At 39.8% G+C, this 17,374-nt stretch overlaps 1 protein-coding gene across 1 annotated transcript in view; it reads left to right on the forward strand.

Moving 5' to 3' along the window:
* The first annotated feature begins 10,638 nt into the window (after positions 1-10,638).
* The window catches only part of wnt6b (wingless-type MMTV integration site family, member 6b), a 44,298-nt gene continuing 37,562 nt past the window's right edge, over positions 10,639-17,374 (forward strand). The window contains exon 1 of the mRNA XM_084725524.1: positions 10,639-11,347. Within this exon, the coding sequence (XP_084581650.1) occupies positions 11,268-11,347 (80 nt within the window). The 5' untranslated portion in view covers positions 10,639-11,267. The remainder of the gene's footprint in view (positions 11,348-17,374) is intronic.

Consider the following 17,374-nt stretch of genomic DNA (forward strand, 5'->3'; position numbering starts at 1 on the left):
TCACAATGTCTCTCTTAACGGGGAAGCAGCACCATATTTCCCACCCTTAACATCTGCTATTAATCAGAATGTTCATTTTTATGTCCCGGTCCATTTGATCTGTTTTGATTCGACAGTGGCAGCGGAGTCACAACAAATTGGAAGTGGGCAGATGTCCGCACAGGGCCTATGGAGGAAATTCAGATCATGCCAACCATAGCGGACTCTTGCACACTCACAGACACAGAAAGTATAATCCGGGTTTATGAGTCCATGCTAGCAGCTCAGTGAGGCTGTATTCAGACACAGCGCTTTGAACAAGTGGATGGAGCATCTGTGACATCACCCAAAGGTTTCTGAAGGGCTGTTTTGACAGTGTGGTGACTCTGGCTGTTGCCATCTTGGCATTGCCAAAGTCTGCCTCACTCCTAGCTAATCCAAAAATGGGCAATGTAAGGGGCATGGATGGAGCTGAGGTGGCTGAATGAAGTGGCTAGCCATTTGGGATGGCGCCCACTAGTCACTCAACATGGGCATGTCCTTAATTATGCACAAATTTAAGCCTTAATATAATTTATAACAGGTGAGTTATATATGTCCACTTTGGCTTCACTTTTCAGCCCTTGAGGATTTCTCTTGATGCTAACACCTGCAAGACAACATGTTAACAATGACAGTGCTAACATGGTTATATTTAGCAGGGATATGTTTTTATCACACCTCCCATCTTAGCATGTTAGCGTTTGCTAATTAGCACAGATTTTTTTTTGTCACAAATCAAAGTATTGTACAATTTTTTTGACCTGATGACACTAAGGGACAAATCAGGGCATTACATTTTATATTTTTTTACATAAATTCATCCTGACATTAATGGTTGTACCAAATTTCATGCCAATCTATCCAGAAGATATTTCACTCAAACCCCAAAGTATCAAGCTTATGGTGACAATAGAGAAAAGTTCAGGGCATTGACAAAATCATGACTGAATCATCCATCCAACTGTGAGACCAACTTTTGTCATGTTACAATTAAGTCCCTGTTTCACTCCTGATATTCTTCTCTTTCTCTAATACACAAAATCATATATTCCATCCCTGCCATTCTGCAAAATATCATACAAAACAAAAATAATGTTATAAGTTAAATGTAATGACTAAAAAATGCACTGTTGGCAGCTGCGAGTGAAGCTCCTGTATCTATCAGGGCGTTCTCCTTTACATCACTGAACTAAGTCCCCACAGATGTATTATACATGCTCGAAGGACAAGTCACATATCTCCACTCTGAGCTATGTGATTAAGATGAAACAGTCATTGAATAAACAACAGAGGGGACTCGACATGATCACAAAGCTGTTTAAGGTCAACATGGCGTCATGGGAAGGGAGGGAACGAGGGCAGAGAGACTTCCCTTAAACCAGAGAAGTCTGGTTCCAGCTCCTGTGTTGGCTACCATTTGTCCTGCTGAAATGTCTTTGTGCAGGACACTGAAATCTCTTGCTCCAATCACACTGATGGTTTTGGACCATTAACTACAAATGGCTTACAGGCCGGCAGTCTCAATCCAATTTAGGATAAAAACAAATAAAACATTGGCAAGAAATTGGTAATTTACCACACTGAACTTTGTCAAACTTATAATTTTGTCACAATGAAGTCTTGATAATTTTCAAAAACCCATCGTTTGATGAGTTTGACCTCTTATGTTCATTTTCAAGTCTATATTTTGCCCCTTATACCACCCCTCAATTCACCCTCTGAAACAAGTCATTTGAGCTTTTTTCTCTTTAAAGCCTCTAACCCAAAAATCCCACTTTCTTCTGACTGGCCGACTTCTTGAAAGCCATCTGACAAACTGCTGACAGGATAATAATGACTATTTTTATAATGATCTTTTTTCATCAGTGGTGGATTGATTCAAGTAAAAAAAACAAAAACAATTTAAAAATCTGTCATGTCATCACAATGTGAGGTCTATGGGCTGAGCGGGAATTCACAGGCAGGAGCAAGAGAGCAAACACTACTGCAGAGAGTCAGTGGGCCCTATAACCAGGAAGTAAATTCTAGAAAACTTTTCTGGCTTATGCACCAGGTGAGCAAATCTCTCTGGACTGAATGTGCGCCATCTTTGCATTCATGTAGTTTATGTTAATACATCTATTGCATTTGCTTTCACTTCAATATTTTTTTAAATACAATATAAAATTCAAAGCTTTAATTTTATCTAAAGAAGAAAAGTAAATTATCCCAGCAAAAGACCAATAGTTGGTAAAACTTTTTCAAAACTTAAGACTTTGAGTTCTCAAACTCAAAAGTCTATTGCAGTCCATTGCCTTGAAAATTTCCTCAACTTTTTTTTATTTTTACAGTGTGCATTGTAACGTTATATGACAAAATTAGGAAAAACACTGGTCTTCTATAAATCAACTCCGACATTTGAGAGTCAGCTAAGGCAATGATTCTGAAACTTTTTCCTTGCAGGTCCATCTTCAGAAGCTGAAAATCATTAATGCCCCCTCAGCCCACATTTTTTTAAAATCATTAACAGGAGAAGCAACTGATAAAAGAATTATTCAAGTTGAATTTCAGTGTAATAAAGATGAATGTGACAGCGTCAGCAAACTCTTGTTTATTCATAAATTATATTCATTGAACTTTGGTTCACTTTATTTCTCCCCTGATCATCTGCACACCCCCTGCAGTGGCTCCATGCACCCCAAGGCTGGGCCAACCCCCAGTTTGGGAACCACTGAGCTAAGGAATATCAACACTTTTCATGCTTTATTTGTATCTTATTTACAGACAAAATTGCTTGTACAGTGACTGAAATGCTACAGTACTTGCTATCAGTTCAGCGCCCACAATGTAAAGAATCAAAGGATTAAACCTCTGATGCTCTGAGGAGTTCAGTGCTCTGTGACTCTGTCCAAGACTGTGGTGGTGAAGCACGGAGCTGCACACAGACAAGAATTTGAACCATACACATAATGTGCATTATGAATCTACTGTATGTGGGCTGATGGCCATCTGGTTAGGGGCTGTGTATAGTGTCTCCTCCCAGCAGGCAACTAAAGCTGTGAGCCAAGACCCCAGGCCCAACACCCTGCCGGACTTTGAAATCAGATCTTTATTGTCCATAAAGCCTCAGCCAAGTATGAAGAATCAGCCCTCCCTAACAAAACACACTCATCCAGCAGAGAGAGCGACAGGATGAGAGGGAAACTGGGGGTGAGTGAGACACAGACGGGGAAATGCAGAAAGAAATTGGGGAGGAAAAGAGAGGTTAAGGTGGCAGAGAGAGATAGACGTGGAATGAGAACAGCCAGTACAAAGAACAATGGTCATGCTCGCAGTTATTTATAGTGTCATTGGGAGATAACTCAATTTTCATAACTTTCTAATTTTGTTGCGGTTGGTCCCAGTTCACATATCAATACAGCACTCTCCACAGAGTTCAGTTCTCTCTGCTAGAACATCACAGTGTCATCTGGTTCAGCCAGTGCATGTTCATATCTTCACCTTGTTCTGACCACATAGGAAGTGAGAGAAAGAAAATGTATACCCAACAAAAACAGAAATGGGACACTCTCATTTTCCATGAGTTAAAGTGAAAAATCTTTCCTATGCACAAGAAAGTACTTCTCTAAACTTTTGTCACAAATTTGGTAAAATCAGTGTTAATGAGCAAATCTTCCTTGCCAAGATAATACATCAATTTTTTTTCCCAGGAAGGCACAGTCATGACCCGCTGTACTCTGCCTCAGACTGGCCAGTACTTGTTGCCTTAGGTTTAGGCATGAGGAGTGATTGGTCGGTTAGGGGAAGAGTATCAGAGTAAGACAAGTGGTATCTGCAGGAGAAGAGCTGTTCAGGACATGCACGTTCAACATCTCTGGAAGTGCTGCTTGCAGTGTTTTCGAGAACTTTGAAGTTACTGATCTAAATGTAAAGTTTGTTGTTATAGCGCCAACAACTGGCAAAACTGCAACAAATTCGACTCACCTCAACTCCTGAACAATACACAAACCAAGTGTAAAGTCGATTAGATTAAGGATTGTCCAGAAAATTCAATGAGACACCTAAAGACAGATTTCTTCCTTTATAGTTAGATATATGGAGGATGTAATCAATAACATAATATTATTTATTCGTGGTATGTACAATCTTAAAATATATTTAACTCTCCATAATTTCTGTAAAGCGATAGAGAAGTAAAGGAGCCTGGACACACCTGGAGGAGCAGCAGATACTGCATACATCACTTCTGAGGAAACTAGACAACAATAAGGGTGATTCAGAGAGGCCTGATCACAAGATAACCAGAGGCTGATTTTCCAGCTGGGCCGAGCTGTCATAAATGAATTATAAGAGAAGAAAGAAAAATTCTGTTCATCCAAGACCAAAGCTGCACAGACAAATCAATGAGCTGCTGGTGACAAGATGCAAAAAGTATCACATTTGAATTTGGTGAAGACTGTGCGTCTTTGTGTTCGTGGAGCAGACGTTCACACAGAGTGAGACATGTCTCAAAAAGCTGAATGATGTAATTAGCTGTACAAATACGCTAAATGAAGTTACCATTATCTTCTTAAGGTCAAAAATCTTGCAGATTCAATATGTCCATTAGGGCCTCTGCTCGCTGATTCGCAGCACTGCCAGGAATGGCCTGACATAACCAGGGGTCTTGAAGAGATTGCTACCACGCCTTCTGATTGCCAAATCTCTATCATGTCATTATTTAAACTGTCGTATTTCCCAACTGTACATGGAACCAGCCGAGTGTCGTATGTTATACAGACTGAGAGACAGTGATCTGGGGCTATAAAGCACATAAAACTGATTTGACGGCTAACCGAGCTAATGTCGGTAAGGAATTCGCTTCTTTAGCAAGTAAAGCTATCAGGATGCTCAGAAAAGCATCAGGAAACTGGGTGAACGACCTCAGCACTGTATTCCTGGCGAGTCTTGGAGGTTGTGTTCAGTCCCAGTCCAGCCGTGTTCGCTGGGAGGCTGCTGAGCCTGGTTCTGCTGCCTGCTAACAGCAGCTAAGTCAGCAGAGACTGTAGCCAGAGTTGAAGCTGAACAGCTGGAGGACATCAGAGGGAAACACTCGGCCAATCATGTGCTCCATGTAGTTAATCTGCTGTCACAGATACCACGTTTCCCTAAAGTGAATAAATTCTGGCCAACGGGGAATTTGGGACATGCAACAAGGTCTGAGGTAGCGAACATCTTGGAAGACACACCCATGTCCTACACTGTAAGCTAACTAATGAATCAGCTTTGGCGCTCTGCACTGTTGAAAGTTTGCAAGGTGACAGGTGGATGTCATGATATGATTGGTTAGTTAGTTTATTTCTCATTTATTTATTGTTAAATAGGTGCACAATATGACTGGAGATGTGATCTAAAAGGGGTAAAAGGCCTTTTTCATTTAATTTCAACTTTAAGACGGCCGTGTGGACGCCCACTGCTTAGCCCAGAGACGCCCCAGCATGAGGAGGAGCGACTGAGAGGAGCAGGAGGGACTGTGACACCTCGAAGAGGTCGGTATGTTTAACTGAAAAAGCACAGCTCATAATCCACTGTGGCACTGCTACAGCTGGTTTTATAAACCAACTGAAAGAAAAACACATCATGGATTACAAATAATACAACCTCAATGCTTGACTCAGTATTCTTCAGAATTAACATTTTTCTATTACGTAACACTCTAGTCTGATTATTATCAGGCTGGGAGGGGATCATGTAAACGCTTCCATCTGTGTGCATGAGTGATTGAGTGTGTATGTGTGTAATAACTCCACCGATAGTTTATCCACAGTTAATCTCAAATACTATATATGTCTGTGATTCAGAATCCTGTTTAGATCTCAGTAAACTACTGAGAAATACAACTCCATATTTGTGTCTTAAGCTTGCTAGATGAGTCATACTGATCAGCTAGTTGCTAATTTTGTCTGCCTGTTTAGCTGTTTTTCAGGGGAAAACGGCTACCTTCTGTGACTGAAAATTACTGTCAGTGAGAAAGAGAACCAAAACAGTAAAAATGAGGGCTGTAACACCTTTGTGAATGTCCTCATCCATTTTGAAATTAAAGAGAAATTTGCCTTTGTCTAACAACTCTAGGGGGTCAAAACCTGCGAAAATCAGTGGCATGTTACGTGAACAAGTAGATGTGTGAAAGGCTTTTGGTTATACCTGCATTTTCTGGAGCGACCCCTGCACACTGAAATTTAACTTAATTCAAACAATACCAAATAGTTAAGAGTAATTTTGGCTTTTTCAAAAAAACATATTTAGGGGTTTAAATGACAAATGTGTATGTCAACGTACCCTGACTAAAAATGCATGGTTTTACCACTGTCAGTGTCAGAATATTTCAAGTGTATAAGAACATTTTGGACAGAGATATCTACAGTAATAGACCATTTCAGAAAGGCCTTTCCAAAAGTAACTGAAGCCAGTATATCACTCTCTTCAAACCCACCAGACTCCTTTAGCAAAAACAGTCATTTTAGCTCACACAGACGGTGCTGGTCTGTTGGTCTGGTGTTATTGTGCAACTTTGGTGTTTAAAAGGGTTAGTTTGGATCCAAACTAATGTGGTAAAACAACAAAGTCAAGTTTTTGTCAAAGGAGTCTGGTGGCTTCAGTTCCCCACTGGATAGTTTTTCTGTAGGGATCCTTTTCAGAATGTTACCAGTCATCACTTAGAATAACAATATGAGCCTGTTAATGTCAGAAATTACATTGCAGCCATTGCATCCTATTTTGCAGCTGCTGGCTGAGGCGACCTAATGGACCAGTTCCACAACTTTTTGAACCTATTAGTCATTTAGACCCAATTTTTTTAAAAAAAGAAAAGAAATAGGACACAGGTTTAAAAATGCCAGCTTTATCTTTTAAACTATGATACTGGAGCAGTTCACTTGATACTCTTTTTTGAAAGTTCTTCTTTACAAAGAATGGAGTCTTGAATAGCCAAGTCTTTCTCCAGCGCCGAGTACTGGAGAAAGGTCTGGCTGCACACATACACATTCTGCTACAAAAGAAGAAAACACCCTGCCTTGTTTGCATTTCTTTAAATCAATCACAAACGTCTTGGGCGGCGCTAAGTCCAGGACACAGTGACGGTGCTGCTGCAAAATAGTGTCAAAGGAGAACTTCTTGTTGTGGAACATTTGCATGTCGGGACGTGAGCCTTAAAACAACTACCTCACTGCGAAAGAAAAGGTAACAGCTGTTAGCTTGTTAACATTGGTACTGTTAGCATCCCATGTGTTAATTTGCAGTTTTAAGTGTGCAGGTTGGAACTATGATGTTGTTCTTCTTTCCTGGGGACTTTGAAAACAGAGATAGCAGACACTGTGATGGCACTTGAAGCAGGCGACCAATGGCAGGCTTATACCAGCAGTGTGCATCCAGTTAGTCAGACTGCAAAGAACACTATCCATGATTGACTGTGAGAGACATATAAATGGTCATTTTTTCTAGATCTGGGTACCAAAAGAATTGAATGCAGGTATGGTTTGAAGTTTCGATACTACTTTGTTATTTCAGTCCACACCAGCCCCGTGCATTACAGCAAGACCCTTTATCACTGCCATTAAACAGAAAGAGGCAAATACAGTCTGTCAATTACAACACCTGTATTGTACTGTCAGCAAGCACCAAATCAAACAGTCATAGAGGAAGCTAAAGTTGTGAGAAAGTTGACTTGATGACATTGTTGCAAAGCAGACCCACTGCCCATGTTTGTAAAAGTTTAACAAGATGTCAATCATACCACAGAAATTTTGAGAAACTTCATGTTTGGGGGATGCATGCGGATATGAGGCCAAGATGGAGGCAAACGGCACATTTCCAAACGTGTCCACAGTGCAGAAAAGGGTTTCAAGAGCAAGAGCTGACTTCAGACATGTTCCATTGGATTCCAGAGGATCCATGTGCTTGTGCAAAGCTCTGACATCTGACACATAATTTTTGGCTGCCAACCAGCGTCACAAACTGATTCACAAGTTTGTCAACAAAAAACACTCTTTCACAAACAATTGGAAAACACAGCACGATCTTGCAACTTGCAATCTTGGACAGGTTCAGCTACAAAAGGCGTTTTAGCCACCTTTTGAAATTAAAGTCCATGCTATATTTATAATATTTACTCTGCTATCCTTTCTGTCAGACAGCCTTTTTTGATGGGAAACTGCTGTTCTACATGCAAATCTTGCTCTCTCCAAACAACCAAACTCCATGTCTGAAATCAATCATTTTACTTGGAGTTGCAGGTCTACTACTGAATCGACTTGTTAGTTTGTTTGTGTTATTGTGCAACTTTGGTGAATTTGAACTTTTCTTTTAAGACTTAGAAGTAACACAATAGCATGAACAAACGAACAGATCGAGGCAGTAACAGACCAACAACTCCTGTGTTCTGGGAGGTAAAATTACTGATTTTAGCCATGGAGTTTGGTTGCTTGGCTTTCTTGTCAGAAAAGCCTGTCTGGTGGCAAAGTAAAGCAGCAAAAAATATTCCAGCAACTGATTTTTTTGAAGTGGTTAGCATATATTTTGCTGCTGACCCTGACCACAGCAGTACATGGCTCAGCTTCCGTCCTGGCATGTTATTGGCAACAGTTCTGGTTTTTGCATAAGTGAATGGAGCCAGGGCCCACGTGAAAGAACGGTGGTGAGTTTGCCTTGTGTTGCACTCGTGATTGATTACATCACTGCAGTGGAACGAAGTCGGGTGTCAGGGCTTTTATGGACGACTACAGTACAGTGGTGTTGAATTTCAATGGATATGCCCTTGGCCAGATAGGCGATAATACTACCCAGCCCTACACACACACACACACACACACACACACACACACACACACATGCAAAGAACATTAAAGGAACAGTTCACTCCAAAAATATATATTGTGTCTCTTACTTGTAGCGCTTGTATCCACTTAGATAATTTTGTTGTGAGTAGCTAGATGACAAAAAATATATTTGAAACTCAACAGCAGTGTCTCTTTCCAGAAGTCATGACCTGACTACTCAACATAATCCACAGATTTCTTCTACTTTCTTCTAAGAAGAAAATAATTCCGACATGAAACTGCTCACAACAAGATCTGTGGATTATCCTGAGTAATCAGGTCACGATTTCTGGAAACAGACACTACTGTTCAGTTTCAGATGTTTTTTTTTTTTTTTTTTTTTTTTTGGTGCTTTGAGCTCCACAAGCCGGGTGACATTTAGTCCCATTTAGAGATGATTATGATAATTGATTAATCGCTTGTTTGGAATATGATTGATCATATAAAATGTACTCAATCTGCTATCAAATAAAGATCTGAAATATAGCAGAGATGATTTTTATGAGTGCACTCCCACATGTTATCTGATATTTAATTACCTGTGAGTATGTGTAGCATGTGGGCCTTTATGTTTGCATATGTTATGTTTGGCCCTAACAGTAACCCTACAGCAATTTTCACATTGCAGGAGATGCAATATTTGATTTAACCCAAGCTGCTGCAGAGATGTGCTGACTTGCACATCAGATTCTACAGACTTAAGAAAACATCTTTGTAGGGCTGCAACTAGCGATTATTATCATCATCAATTAATCTGTCAATCATTTTTATGATCAATCAATTAGTTGTTTGATCCATAAAATGTCAGAAAATGTTGAACAGTGTTTCCAAGATGACATTCTCAAATGTCTTCTTTTGTCCACAACTCAAAGGTATTCTCAGAGAGATATATTGTATATAGAGAGAATATATTCACATTTGAGGAGCTGAAATCAGAGAAATTTGACAGTTAGCTTTAACTGTCAAAAAAAACCAAAAGGTTGATAACTAATCGATTAATCAACAAATCATTATATTTCTATATTGGCACAGATCATCATGAAAAAATAATAATGTAAATATTTGCATTCTCTCTAAAATCGCAAATCATATCACAACTTCAGTCTCAGTAAAAATGATCACAGTTAGATATGTTTTTGAATTCGTTCAGTCCTGACAGGTAGGCAGTGGAGCAAACCAAAGTGAGACATAAAGTTTTAGCGCAGGTGGTTTGTCACAATACTGAACCTCACTAACTAACATTAACTAGACACCAACAGATAAAAGTGGGTATATTTTAAGTTTTTGGTCAAAGTTATTGCCATGAGGGCATGTCGCAACCATTCTACACCCCGGAATAACACTACAGGTCAGAGGACAAACATGTCTTTTTGATTTTGGGGTGAACTGTCGATTTAAAAAAAAAAAGGACAATAATAATGTGAGACATGACCAGATACCCACCCAACGTGCCCGTCTGTTGGCACAAATATCAGAAAGGTGCTACCACACCTGTGCTGACATCACCTCATTCCATAAGCTCTGATTTCGGGTCCACCCTAAACACACTGCATGTGTCAGGTCCGTGTGTGTGTGTGTGTGTGTGTGTGTGTGTGTTTACCCCCCCCCCCCCCCCCCCCCCCCTCTGTCCTCAGTCCTCCTCAAACTAATTGCAGTCTCTTTCTCTCTCCCTCTCTGAGTGACAGCGAGGATTTCGCTTCGCCTGGAGCGACGTCACACACACCGAGGTGGAAGAAGTAGAAGAAGGAGAAGGAGAAGGAGAAGGAGAAGGAGAAGGAGAAGGAGAAGGAGAGGAGGACGAGCGCATTTTTTCCTCCCTTTATCATCCAAGGAAAACACGCCGACGCACTGTGGCACACAGACGCCTCTACCTGCAGCCGGTGCGCGCAGAAAATCACTGACTTCAGCAGCGCGTCAGCTCACAGCGCGTAAAGAGCGACCGACATCCAAAACAACAAGATATGTTTTATTTGTTCTAGAAGCAGCTGTTACATCTTCTTCTTCTTTATTACTTAAAAATCCTCCAAACGGTGGTGATTCTCCGCGTGTCCTCTCAACCAGAGCTGTTCGGTGCGCTGTTTGGCAGCCGGAGAGGACTTCACCGCCTCTGAGAGCATGTAACGCGCTGCGACAGACGGAGCAGAACGACAATGAAGAGGTTAACCACACCTTTGAGAGCGGACATCTCCTCAGTAGCCTCTTGACCAACTTTCTTGCGCATTAAGATGCGCCCGGCAGACGAGGAGCTGGATGATGAACTTTTTGCGCTCCCGTTGACAGACAGTTTCCAGTGAGAAAACAAGGACCTCCTATGTATTTAAGAAATAATCCGACTCGGGGCTGTTGGCTGCAGAGCTCGTCGGTACTTTAAACTCTGCTGGGAGGGAATCTCCCGGAGGATTCGCTGCGTTCACCATGACGGTTCGTCTCTCACGGATCCAGCTGGCCCTGTTCTTTATCCTGCTCTGTCCGGTCAATATCATCGGGCTTTGGTGGTAAGTGCTCCGTATTTACCACGTGTTTTCTGTTTCTGTGTCCCGTGTCCAGCTGCGATTTAAATGATCCCAGCCGGCTCGGTCTGATTTGATTTCTGCGCACAAAGATGAGGCACATTCGTGTTTTCTATATTTATCCACAGCTCCGTCTCTCAGCATTAGATTACCGGCTTTTCACCTAAATACTCAGGAGAACCGTCTGATCAAAAGAGGAATATCATCAATGTCAAGTCTGCAAGGGAAGAATGGAGCTGACACAATGTATGAAAGTCACCAGAGCTGCACAATTAATCGTAGTTTTTTTTTTTTTTTTTTTAAATCAAAATCGAAATGCAAGTCAAATATTCAAATAGCAGAACCATGCAATTATTGGATCAAAGAAAATGTGTGACAAAACAGCTTCATAACGAGGTACTGTAGAGCTGCAGTGATGACCTGACCTAAAAATCCTGTTCTCCAGATGAAAGAGAACATGTTTGTTTGCTGCAGACCCAAACAAAAGTCACATCATCATGATTTTTAACTTTTGACAAAAATTGTGATGCAAAAATGACACTCACTTATTTTATGGTATAATGCAACAGCAATTTCTGTCAAAATAACTGTAATACGATTTTCCCCCTATATAGTGTAGCTCTATAAGCCATAAAAATGGACCAAATAAGCAGATAAATTAGAATAAAAAGACACCTGTTACCTAGATTTTAAAAATACACCTATTTAATCAGTTTTAGTTTGTAATGGATTACATGTAATCAGGATTACATCATCAGATTACAAAAAATACTGACTATAAACCACCCAGATTACATTTGAAAAAATGTGTAATTAGGCTGTAGTTACATTATCAGTTATTTGATCAGCCTGATTGTCTTTAAAGGGACAGTTCACCCCAAAATCAAAAATACATGTTTTTCCTCTGGCTTGTAGTCGGTGTTGTTTATCCGTCTATAGAGTTGTAAAATTTTGGAAATATCAGCTGCTGAGACGTCTGTATTCTCTCCAGTATAATGGGACAAACTGCCACTCGACTTCTGCCACTCAAAGTACCAAATAATACATCTGACATTTCAACACTTTTCATGACCCGGTCACTCAAAATAATCTGCAGAACTTGTTGTGAGCCGTTTCACGTAAGAACTATTTTCTTTCTGCAGTAGAAACTGCTGGAACTACTTTCTTTCATACTGTAGGGACGACTATCGCTGCTTTCACAAAATATCAACACAATGAGAGTTTTGATAAATAATCATCATTAATGTAGATATAATAACAAAGTGAGTTTCTAGTTCTGTATCGTAATGCAGCCTTTAAAACCAGGAAAAGACATTAATGCTGTATCGTGATATAACAATATTCAAAATTTAAGATGATGTTGTCTCATGTTGATATAATATTGATATATCACCCAGCCTTAGAATAAACACATCAGTGCACCTGTGGTTTGTACCAGTATGAAAAATGTGTTTTATTTGCATTAAAAATGTTTTGTTTAAGGAGAAAAAGGAATACTTGTGGCTGTGACCAGATTTTCAGTCTTTGTAGAAATCCATAAGTATTCAGATTACATTACATTTTTTGGATCACATCACTAAATACAAAAATTGCCATGTAATTTGTTTTCAGTAACTGACCCAACCCTGCTTACCTAGATCTTAGAAATACACCTGTTTAATATTGCTACAAAAACAAAACATACTTAACTATTTCTGTTTTTTCTATGGTATTAAAATATTTAATATAATGCTATAATGACTAGTCGACTGTGAATCGATTATTAAATTAATCACCAGCCATTTTCATAGTTGATTAATCGTTTTGAGTAATTTATAAGAAAAGAAGTCAAAATTCTCAGCTTCTTAAATGTGAATATCCTCTGGTTTCTTTGTTCCTTAATGACAGTAAACTGATTATCTTCAGGCTGTGGACGAAATGAGACATTTGAGGACGTCATCTTGGATTTTTGCAAACACTGATCGACATTTTTCCACACTTTTCTGACATTTTATAGACCAAACACTTAATCAAGAAAATAATGGAAAATGATTGTTGTTTGCAGCCCCAATAATTATATGAAAACTAATTTAAAATGAAAATCAACAACTGAAACTCTGGGAAAACACGGGTCCCCAGGGTGAAGGACAAAGAGTCAGAGAGGCAGTGTGCTGAGAGAGGTGTCTGCTGCTCATGGCCTGCAGTGATACATGGAGGAGAGAGGAGTGTGTGTGTGTGTGTGTGTGTGTGTGTGTGTGTGTGTGTGTGTGTGTGTGTGTGTAGTGGGGGTTCAGAGTGAGGAATGTCAGGTGGCCCTCTAGGCGCAGTGGATATGTCATCATAAAACAATCCGTATAGGCTCAGCTCGGCAAGGTGTGTGACAGTCAGACAGACAGACAGACAGACAGACAGACAGACAGACAGACAGACAGACAGACACTCTGCAGATCTGCTGATAACATATTTTCTCTCCGTGTGGGTCTCTGTCTGTCTGTCTGTCTGTGTAGTACTATCATTGTCTTGTGTGCAGTGTTTCATTAGAAAACATCCAATATTTCTGTCTCTCTCTCTCTCTCTCTCTCTCTCTCTCTCTCTCTCACACACACACACACACACACACACACACACACACACACACACAAACACACGCTTGTGCAGAGCGTCAGTGTTTGAATATGAAGCTTTGTGATGTTTTTTTCTTTTTTTTTCTCACAGCGAATCCTCCCACTGTTCATTCACAGCCCAGTCAAGGTCACTGTGGGTTGTAGTGTCAGAGAGGCTGTGAGTCCACTCAGTGTCCTTGTGACCGGCAGATGGACTGGCAGCTTTAGAGGACGTGTCTGTCTCCCCAAACCAACTTTTCAATTATTCTGTCACTTCTCAAACAATCTCTAAAGACATGAGGTTAAGGCAAATAACCTGAGAGGATTTATTAGAATTAATGAGAATGATTATTGTCGGTAAAATGAACAGTTTCCACCAGTATCTATAGAATTTATTGGATATGGAATTTAAAAAAAATACAGTATTTTGCCTATACTTTTATACCATCCCGAACCAGTAGAACCCTTATTTTGCTAAACTAAAAAACAAAACAAAACCAAAACAAAACAAAACAAAACTCTCAACGCAACAACAGGCAAAAACAAAAATCTGCAAATTATGTCAGATGACAGTGTTTACATGGTGGTTTAATACTTGACATGTTTGAAAAAGTTTTGTGTTGTTTTTTTTATATATATATTTTTTATTGCAGTTTTGCACATGAAGTGTTCTTAAGCTTCATCTATACTATGTGAAATACGTCCTAGTAATAAGAATTCAATAAATAGCTACCATGCAGTTTCCATAACAGTGTTTTTCCCCTTCAGGACATGTTTAAGAAAAGCCAATGTGCCTCAGATTATATCGTGATATCAGTTTAAGGCCATACGACCCAGCACTAAATGTGATGTAAGCATGGCTGCACATGTCGATTAATCTGTCAGTTATTTTCTCTATTAATAGATAAGGTGTATGGTCTATAAAATGTCAGACAGGAGAACATCATCGTAGCCAACATCTGTTCAGGACAGGGACTCGGTCAGTGTGGCCAGATTGGTTTTTCAGACCAATAAGTACTCAAAATTTAATCAAAAATAATTTAAAAACCCTTCAGAATATTACCTATAATAAACAATACAAAGGGATTAATAAACAATAGCGACAGTGTTGTGGTTTATCACAAATTTTCAGTATAACAATAATAATAAAGCAACAATTCAAGTGTTCACAAAAACGCAAACAGGAAGCTACATCATACACTGTTAACACAAAATATTTTTCATTTCTGCCCTCTGCCTTAAAAATAGGACCTGACCAAAATATCAGCCTGATATTTGCCTATTACAGCTGTATCGGTCTATATCAATATCAGCATATATGTTCTCAGATTGTTTATGATCTATAGTTACTTTTGATTATTAAAAGTACCAATGAAAGTCGATGTTTTCAGTGCCCTGATCACGTTAGACAATAAAGTTGTTAAATTGTAAAATATGCCTCCTCCATTATTTATCTGTATCACAACTATTAATTATGTTTGAGGGTTCAGTGCAAAAGATGTGTGTTTATGTGTGTATTTCATGTTCTGTATAAAAAGAATATTAATAATGTATCATATTACTTTTACTCCCTGTTATTGGTATCTGCCCCAAAATTCCAGCTACAGTGAAGGGACAGCTCGAGTAACATAATTAATGTAATGTGATTTTTATTATTTTAAAAACAGCTCAGCTCATAGTAAACCAGCGCAGATCCCATCCACACGCCTGAGCCCATTTTACCGAGCACAATACAACCCGAAACAACCCAACTGGACAGGAATCTGGCAGCAGCTGGACTCAGTCTCAGCTGGGTAAACCTCCAATCTGTCCTTTCCATTTTCTCCATCATCGTTAGCGTTTCTTCATGAAGCCAAACTCATAATTCGTTCCCTTTTATTATTCTGTTTAGGCTCTCAGTCAAAATAAAACAGTAATTAGATCTTGGCTCAAAACTGCAAGCTGCTGATCAGGCAGAGAATCTTTTGCTGCAACGCTAATCAAATCACTATTTTATGATTGCACTTGACAATATCAACATAAGTATGTATCTTTGACAGTGTCTGAGAAGGATTTCGTGATTGTCTTCAAAAACCTCAGTTTTCCCTGTCTAGACTAAAAAAGCCAGACCGGCTCATTCAGAGGTGCAGCTACTGGAGTGTTTTTTGAAAGTTCAGTTTTCAGGTGTGTAAAAGCAGGCTCAGTGTGGACGGAGAGGGAGAGAGAGAAAAACATGCACTTGAAATGTGACGTTTAGCCGGCTTAGTATCGACAAAGACGAGTCACTTTTAGCCAGAGGGCTGCTGGTCTGTAGGTGAACTGTGCTGTGACCCAGCTGTGGAGGGAAAGAGGGAAAAACAATGTCCCTACAGGGGCGAGTGATTTACTTTGCCCTCAGACACTTTGGTTTATCTGAGCTGAATCTGGCAAAATGCCGTCATTTATCTGGGCTTAATTAGCACTTCAAGGGAAAGAGACACGAGAAGATCGTGAAGAACCATATTAAAATACCGTACTATGTCTAACCTTTACTGCAGAGATGTTCTTGTACACCCCGTATGGATTGCTATGTTTTATTGCCTGGTTCAGACTAAAAAAAAGGCATACAGGGTGGGAAGCAGCAGGGTCCTGTTTTGGCCGCAATCCGTGGTATCAGATCAGTGCATAGACCCGCATACTCTCTGATACCCGAACCAGCGTTTTCAGCTGTATCGGAGACATTACCGATACTGGCATTGGTATCGGAACAACCCAACTTTACTGATCATTGTCACGTCATTACCAACCAATGCATCAGTAGTTTTAATAATCATGTAATTCCTAATCTAAATTCCTAAATGATCGATTGGAATAATTTTTTATTATTCATTGTAATTTTTTTATATTTGACTAATTAGCCAAAATGTACTCTCTGATTCCAGATCCAGTATTTCAGGCTGCATCAGAGGCATTTTTGATACTGGTTTTGGATAAATCCTACTTTTATGGATGATTGTACAGTTTTGACCAACCAAAGCATAATTTGTTTAAACAATCACACAAGCACTGTTCCTAATCTGTGACACGACCAACTGAAAGAGAGGAAAGAAATTTTTTTTTTTACTCACTGCATCCGCATGCACCTGCAGAGCTGAGACCCAGAACCAACCCGTTACCCGCAACTATCTCAAAGTCAGATCTGAACCCACCCGGAACCGTTAATCTCCCGTGACCCGACCTGCACCAGTGATTAAACACAAACACACAGTCACTCACTTGTGTTTCCCGCTGATGTGCTCCTACAGCTGTCGATGTGTTTCCATAGCGACAACGAGCCTAATGTATTTACTTACTGTATTAGTAGATTTAAATGTCAAAAATACTGCACAATCATCTTCATTTCTGATTTCTCCATGGGGCAAAAACATATTATTGTATTGTGTGTGTTATATTATTAGGGCTGAACTCCATC

The sequence above is a fragment of the Lutjanus erythropterus genome, chromosome 8, assembly GCF_056507025.1.
Source record: "Lutjanus erythropterus isolate fLutEry1 chromosome 8, fLutEry1.hap2, whole genome shotgun sequence".
In the NCBI taxonomy this organism is placed as follows: domain Eukaryota; kingdom Metazoa; phylum Chordata; class Actinopteri; order Lutjaniformes; family Lutjanidae; genus Lutjanus; species Lutjanus erythropterus.